This window comes from Myripristis murdjan, chromosome 17 (assembly GCF_902150065.1).
Source record: "Myripristis murdjan chromosome 17, fMyrMur1.1, whole genome shotgun sequence".
Taxonomy (NCBI): Eukaryota; Metazoa; Chordata; class Actinopteri; order Holocentriformes; family Holocentridae; genus Myripristis; species Myripristis murdjan.
In genome coordinates, this window is record NC_043996.1 from 34,232,192 (window position 1) to 34,240,647 (window position 8,456).

The window sequence follows — 8,456 nt, forward strand, 5'->3', positions numbered from 1 at the left end:
TTTGATATTGATGGAAAAGTCTGAGGTTTTGTGAATGTAGTTTGAGGTTTTGAATTTGTGTTTAAAGTTTTGAAAAAAATGGGTGGAGGTTTCAAGAAATGTGTTTTAGCATTTGGGGAAAAAACTGTAATGGCAGCAGTTTTTAATGACAGAATGGTCCAACAGGGCAACAATAGAGCAACGCCTGCTGGGTCATGTCGCCCTCTAGTGGAGGAGGAAAGTTCAACTCATGTTTTGAGAGGGGAAACATGCTGGTATCTGCTGGGTTTGTGTAGACTTGGTTGACTTTGGAGAAATTGTCATTTTCTACAGTTTGTACCACTGACCATGTTTGTGTGATGAGGAATCGTTGATTGAGCAGACACTCCATGTGTACAGAACAACTTGTTGGGTTCATTTGTGGAGCAGCAACGCCTCTGCAAGTCATTTTCTGTGGTGGATTTGATCAGTAAATAAGTAAGATTACCTTTTAAAACTGAGGGTTTCACTCAGACAAGAATCCTGAATGAATGCATTTTGAAACAAGCTGATAACACAAGAAAATGTCTCCTAGGGCTCTGTGTTTGCAGTGTAGTGCAGCTTCTGCTGTTGGCTGTCAGGTTTTTGTACAGAGACTGTGTGTTTCCTGTCACTGTGGGCTGCACAGCACAGTAGTACAGAGCAGAGTGTGTCACTGCAGCAGAGGAGATCTCCAGATCCACACCATGCTTGTCTTCAGTCAGTTTAGTAGAAATCCTTGGGTCTGCTGACTCTTTAAATCCTGCAGTGGACAGAAGAAATTCTGGTGGTTTTCCTGGATCTTGACGATACCAGAAGAAGTAATCACGACCATCAGCAGTTCTGGAGTAGTTGTATGACAGAGTAACTTTTCTGCCTTCCAAACTGAACTCTTCATTCTTGATTGCAGTGAGATCTTGACAGTGAACATCTGCCAACATAGATGTGACCCATATTATTGGATAATTGAACAATTCTGATTGTATTTGACACAATTGGTTTAAGAATGTTAACACAGACTGTACTGTTTATTCTATCATATTTTTTCATTTCGAAATTTCTTAATGAATGAAATGATTTGAAATACGTCTTACCTTCAACAATACACAGGAGCAACAGAACGTATATTGACAACATGTTGAATGAATGAAGAGCTGCTAGTTCCCTGGTGTTTCTGTAGCTTCCTGTCACTATTCAGCCCCTTGTGTTTCCTGATGGTTCCTCCCCTTCAAATGCCATTGCTGCTGTCATGGGCGTTTTTAAACTTCTCCAGAGGTTTTTGTACAGAGACTGTGTGTTTCCTGTCACTGTGGGCTGCACAGCACAGTAGTATAGAGCAGAGTGTGTCACTGCAGCAGAGGAGATCTCCAGATCCATTTGGGTTTTCTCTTCATTCACTTTAATATAAAGTCCAGAGTTTGGATCAGCTTTTCTTGCTCCTGAACCTGTGCCCAAGTGGTAGAAGAGGAACTGTGGTGGTTTTCCTGGATCTTGACGATACCAGAAGAAGTAATCACCACCAGCTGCTTTCTCTGAATATTTGTATGACAGAGTAACGTTGCTGCCTTTCAAACTGGACTCTTCATTCTTGACAGGAGTGAGATCTCCACAGAGAATATCTGTCAAAAATAGATTTATCATAATGCATTTACACAATAATTTCTTGTGTTCTGGGTTTAATGTTTTTTAATACATTGAGACAAAAATGTTTATTAATTCATATTTGTTTCAGACAGAATTTACATCATACATGTCTTACCTTCAACAATACACAAGAGCAACAGAAAGTAAAATGACAACATGTTGAATGAATGAAGAGCTGCTAGTTCCCTGGTGTTTCTGTAGCTTCCTCTCACTATTCAGCCCCTTGTGTTTCCTGATAGTTCCTCCCCTTCAAATGCCATTGCTGCTGTCATGGGCGTTTTTAAAGTTCTCCAGAGGTTTTTGTACAGAGACTGTGTGTTTCCTGTCACTGTGGGCTGCACAGCACAGTAGTACAGAGCAGAGTGTGTCACTGCAGCAGAGGAGATCTCCAGATCCACACCACGCTTGTCTTCAGTCAGTTTAGTAGAAATCCTTGGGTCTGATGTGAGGATCTGTGCTGACTTTTCAGTTCCTGTGATCATCAGGAGGAATTCTGGTGGTTTTCCAGGATGTTGTCGATACCAGAAGAAGGAATCATAAGATGCTGCAGATTTGGAGTAGTTGTATGACAGAGTAACTTTGCTGCCTTCCAAACTGAACTCTTCTGTCTTGATTGGAGTGAGATTTTGACAGTGAACATCTGCCAACATATATGTGACTCACATTAATGTTACACATTATAATTACACAATAATCCAGAATACATCTGACACACTGGGTTGAACGAATTCTACACAACCACACTGTGAGGTTCATTCATGGGAATTTTTTTCATTCTACATTTACTTGTACACTAAATTATTTAAAACACAGCTTACCTTCAATGATACACATGAACAACAGAAAGTAAAATGACAGCATGTTGAATGACAGAAGAACAAAGTGTAAAATGAAGAGCTGCTAATTCCCTGGTCTTTCTGTAGCTTCCTCTCACTATTCAGCCCCTTGTGTTTCCTGATGGTTCCTCCCCTTCAAATGCCATTGCTGCTGTCATGGGCGTTTTTAAACTTCTCCAGAGGTTTTTGTACAGAGACTGTGTGTTTCCTGTCACTGTGGGCTTCACAGCACAGTAGTACAGAGCAGAGTCTGACGGCTGCAGCTTCTGGATCCTCAGAGGAACTGATGTGTTGATGATTTGAGCATCAAATTTCTCTTTCGGGAACTCTGCAGCATAATCTCTTGATCCAAAGGTGTTGTGCCACAGCATAAAGTTGGGGAAATCATTCACCTCTTGTTTGTACCAGAACAAATAGGCGTTTTTGTCGGTGGTCTCAAATGTACAATCAAGTGTAAGTGTCTCTCCTTCAGTAGCAATAACATCTCCTCCATGCTGGATCACTCTGTCTTCTCCTTTACACTCTGGGGAAGAACAGAGCACGCAGAGCAAGAAATGAATGAATGAGGATGAATAATGAAAGAAGAAGAAATGCTCAGGTTTCAAGTTACCTTTCCAGAGAGTCAGAATCAGGATGTTTGTCAGCCAGTGTTTCATGTCTGCAGTGAGAGGGGAGGAGAGAGAGGAAGAGCATTGATGCTCTGATGGATCTGGGCCTTCACGTCATTGGTCCTTCACCTTCATCTTTTGTTGAGGAACTCTTGTTTAAATTGTAATCAGTGGCTGTTGAAAGTGGATGGGTGGATATTTCACCTTGGTTCTTCTCCAGAGAAGTTCATGAGGGCTTTAAACCTCAGACCTTTCAGTTATGGGAGAATCTCTTTCACTGCTACCTCCACCAGATTACTCTGCCATTTTCATTCAGTCAGAATATTCATCTTTATAATTATATGTTCACTGACATTACTGTTAACATTTCATTAAAACTTCATAAACAAGAGACTTTACTGTTTTTTGTTTCCTCATGTTCCACATGGTCTGTTAGATTTGGGGATCTGGCAGTGAGTTCTTGATATGATGATGTCACTCTTAGGACAGATGGACTCACTCATGTTTATTTTTTTATTTTTTAACTTTGCTTCTATAATTTCACACAATTTAAAGATTATTGAAATAGATTGGATTTAAAGATTTGATTTTAGGTGATCCATAAGTTTCATTCAAAGGAGAAATTGTGCTGATGCTGTCAGCAGTCTTTGTAAAATTTAATCTTGAATCAAGGAAACTTCATCAGTAAAAAACAAATTCCACCAAATATTGAAGGTTGTTTAAGATCGCAAGGTTTCACCTACCTGATGTTTACATTAACACTTTATTTTGAAAATTCAGTTTTTCCTCTGCCTTTATTTGTTATTAAAGACACAGGAAAAATGAGACACATCACAAGTATTAAAATGACTGTGAGTTATCCTGGAGATGACATGAGCTCCACCACTAGATCACATCCACAACTGTAGTCTCAATAATTGTGGAGATAAAGGACATCCCTGTCAAGTGCCTCCATCTTGAAAAGAAATGAGAATTAAACACTTGTTGAAAGTGAATTATATATATTTTATCACTGAGCACCAAGGTAATTACTACACATCAGAGTGATGCTGTCTTAGTTTGTCAGTTCAACATGTCAGTGTGCTGATGCGATAACGCCACTCGAGGGCGCTGTTGTTCAATAGCAGGAGGAACTGAAGTGTGTAAATACTCTGTGAGGACACGACAGGTTTTTGTACAGAGACTGTGTGTTTCCTGTCACTGTGGGCCTCACAGCACAGTAGTACAGAGCAGAGTGTGTCACTGCAGCAGAGGAGATCTCCAGATCCATTTGGGTTTTCTCTTCATTCACTTTAATATAAAGTCCAGAGTTTGGATCAGCTTTTCTTGCTCCTGAACCTGTGCCCAAGTGGAAGAAGAGGAACTCTGGTGGTTTTCCTGGATCTTGACGATACCAGAAGAAGTAATCACCACCAGCTGCTTTCTCTGAATATTTGTATGACAGAGTAATGTTGCTGCCTTCCAAACTGGACTCTTCATTCTTGACAGGAGTGAGATCTCCACAGAGAATATCTGTCAAAAATAGATTAATCATAATGCATTTACACAGTAATTTCTTGTGTTCTGGGTGTAATGTTTTTTAATACATTGAGGCAAAAATGTTTATTAATTCATATTTGTTTCAGACAGAATTTACATCATACATGTCTTACCTTCAACAATACACAAGAGCAACAGAAAGTAAAATAACAACATGTTGAATGAATGAAGAGCTGCTAGTTCCCTGGTCTTTCTGTAGCTTCCTCTCACTATTCAGCCCCTTGTGTTTCCTGATGGTTCCTCCCCTTCAAATGCCATTGCTGCTGTCATGGGCGTTTTTAAACTTCTCCAGAGGTTTTTGTACAGAGACTGTGTGTTTCCTGTCACTGTGGGCTGCAGAGCGCAGTAGTACAGAGCAGAGTGTGTCACTGCAGTGGAAGGGATCTCCATACTAACACGCTTCTCATGTTTGTCAATGTGAGCTGAGAAACCAGGAACAGCTTCATGGACAGATCCTCCTTCTGTGATGGAGAGCAGGAACTCTGGTCTGGATCTCGGGTATTGACGGTACCACTGGATACTGTAGATGCTCCCATCATATTTGCAGGTGAAGGTGATGTTTCCTCCCTCTACAACATGTTCTTCAGGAGCTTCTGGGTTTATGCTGTTCCCTGAGGCCATGGCTGAAAAATCAATGGGATTCATCTCAGTCACACCAGAGCTTTGAAGTCAGGCAAAATGTCTGCTATATCCACTGTAAGTTAAATAAGACTTTGATGACAGGTGTATAACTCACCTATAAAGTTTGCTGAAAGCAAACAGACATAAAGCAACATGTCTTTGGTGTGAAAGCCAGAAGGATGGAAGTCATGAGCCTCTCTGCTGCACAGCCCCTCCCCTTGTAATCCAGCAACTTGGAGTTGTAGTTGTCCAAATATGTTTGCTCTGTGGGCAGTAATGCTATTGGCTGAGGTAACCCTGAATGGGTGGAGCCAAAAAAAAAACAAAAAACAAAAAAAATAGCAGTCTTATGGAAAACAAAACAGTAAAATGACGATCACAAAGTCACTCTGAGAAGGGCAGTTTCTGTGCAGTGTAGCTTCCAGAAACCAGATTGAAACTTTTCAAAAATATTACTGTTATAGTCTTTACCTAGACTCTAGAAAAAAAAAAAAAAAAAACATGAGTTTTCAGTTAGCAATAGATGAGTCCTTGCCAATAAGTTGTAAAATCACTTTTTGGAGAAAATTACTGAGTAGATGTTTCAGCTGCATGAAGTAAAGAAAAATTTTAGTGGACTGCATTTGTGTTGCATTTGAACAGAAAATGAGGTAAGACTGTAAGCTAACATTACAGTTTTTTTGTTTGTTTGTTTGTTTGTTTGTTTGTTTTTATCTTTCTGTGGGCCAAAGTTTCCAGGTTCTGTCTTCCAGCTTTAGGGATCAAACAGCAGTGGAGAGAAAGGACTCCCTTGGTGGATGCCTCTCAGCTGTTCAGGTTGGACTTGTTCTATACGATATGCAGCCTGCTGTGTGATCCTCTCTAATTAATGCGGCCACACCTCACCTACATAGTGAACATCCTACACATCACACACTGCACAGTTGAGGTGTTGTGTTCACTCTTCCTTGTTTTGTCTTTGATCTTTTTGTGATTTTTCTTGTGCTTTTTACTTCACTCCAACAAATGACCACTGTATTTGGCTCCCTCTAGTGGATGTTTAGGAGTTTTCACAGTGAAGGTTTTTGTCCTGAGTTTTGGTGTTTCCTGTCACTGTGGGCTGCAGAGCACAGTAGTACACAGCAGAGTCAGACGGCTGCAGCTCCACGATGGTCAGAGGAACTGATCTTAAGGTGGAACTCAGCCTGGATTTAAATCTGTCCTTCATACCATCCTCTGTTTTTTCATAGGAAAACGTGGAGCGACTCAGGATGAATCTGGGCCTGTCGCTGACGTCCTGTTTGTACCAGTACAGATATGGATCTGTTTGACTGGTGTTATATTCACAGCCAAGAGTCACTGCCTCTCCTTCAGTAGCAGTCACATCTGCTTTTGGTTGCAGCACATTGTCTTTTTGTGCCCTGCACTCTGTAGGAAACAACAAACAGCGTCAGTGTGATGTTGAAGAATCCAGAGGGCAAATGTTGGATTAATATGAAGAAAACAGTTTAGTCATACCAAAGCACATGGCAGTCAGCAGCACTGACATGAGCAGAGCTGTCATAGCTGCACTGTTGAGTTATTATGAGCTGCAGCAGCTACAGAGAAGCTCTGCTTCTCACTGGTTTCTCTTCAGCTTCAACACGACGTTGGCAGATTTGAAGGAGGAGCCTGTTCAGCTTGACAGGGCTCGTTGTGATTGATATTTTTTTTTAGCTTTCTTAACTTCATTCTTGTTGATGTTAAATTGCAGATTTTTTCAGTTGTAGTGATTTTTTTTAACCTTACAAATCATTGGTGCCAACCTGGCCTCCATTCAGGACTCTAACATTTCCAGAACCAGGAAACGGGCAGGAAACATCACTGCAGACCCGTCACACCCTGGAAACAACCTGTTCCAACTTCTCTCCTCTGGGAGGCGCTACAGCACACTGTACATCAAGACCTCCAGACACAGGAACAGTTTCTACCCACAGGCCATCACTCTGATAAATACTTGATCAGACTCACAGTATCAGGAACAATCCCTGTGCAATATAATATTTATTCTAGTTATGTTGGTAGTCTCAACAGTTTCTCAATGTATCATCATTGTCAATACGTACCTTAGCACTCTGTATATACTGTATATATTCTTTTTACTCCATATCACCTCCATGCATATAGCCATGTATACATCCATATATCCACTATTCACTCCAGCATCTTTGCACTCTGCTCCATTACATTATTGTCCACTACTTCACATTTTTCATTAGTTGGCAGTTTTTTTGGTTGGTTTGTTTCCTTTTTATTCTTCCATAGATATATATTTAAATTTAGATCAGTACATAGCGGTCAAATGTTTGTTTCATGTGCTTGTATGTCTAATTCTGTGTAAGTACATAATTCTGATTCTGATTCATTTAATGGGATTCTTTGGACCAGAGGATAAAAAGTAGATTTTTCATCATTCATGTGATGAACTCGTTTCTTCTAAACATGAACTTGGACTTTTGACTTGAGTTCTGTGAGAATTTCATGTCGTCCAGCAGAAGAATCCAGTCACTCTTTTGTTCAATGAATCATTCTATAAAAGAAAGTCGTTTCTTCAGCAACACAATCAGATTGAGGTTTTTTTTTTTTTTTAATTTTGATGCAACATGGAGACAAACGTTTGGATGCCGACTGCATCTTCATCAGAGTCCTTCCATATTCCATTGAAGTGTCAAGATTAACCTTAATCCCAAAACAGACAGAAAGGATTGTTTATTTCCACTTTTGATTCCTTATTTTTCTGCACTAACAGAACCAGGAAAGAGACATGGGGTCACTGTGTTTATTGAACTTTTTGAGAGACTTTCCTGAACATCCAGGTCTTGTATTTCCATTGAAAACATCAATCCCCAGAGCTTCTCTCAGACAGGAACAGCAGACATGTGCAATCACTCAAATACCATAGAGACAGAGTAAACTAGATCTGTCACATAATAAAAGTCTATTAATATTCAATACTTTTGGTAAAACTCAATGAATATTGACAGCATACAAACCATAATAATCTCTTGTGGTAATAATTATGCTCAATGAACTTTGGCTCCTTCATCCATATTGAACTCTGTGTCACCTCCTCTGGCTGTGCTCTGCTTATGCTGCTTATGTCAGTGGAAGGTTTGGAAATGACAGTGATGCTACAATCAGTTTCTTCATAGTTGTTTATCTGATTCATGAAACATACAGGTGAGTGAATATT

The 8,456-nt window shown here is 40.1% G+C and overlaps 1 gene segment (V, D, J or C); it reads right to left on the reverse strand.

Annotated features, from left to right (window-relative positions):
• Positions 1 to 6,284: 6,284 nt before the first annotated feature.
• Positions 6,285 to 6,824, reverse strand: LOC115375404 (T cell receptor alpha variable 38-2/delta variable 8-like). The segment is given in 2 exon segments: positions 6,285 to 6,652; positions 6,743 to 6,824. Coding segments are annotated over 2 exon segments (414 nt in total).
• Between the last annotated feature and the right edge of the window lie 1,632 nt (positions 6,825 to 8,456).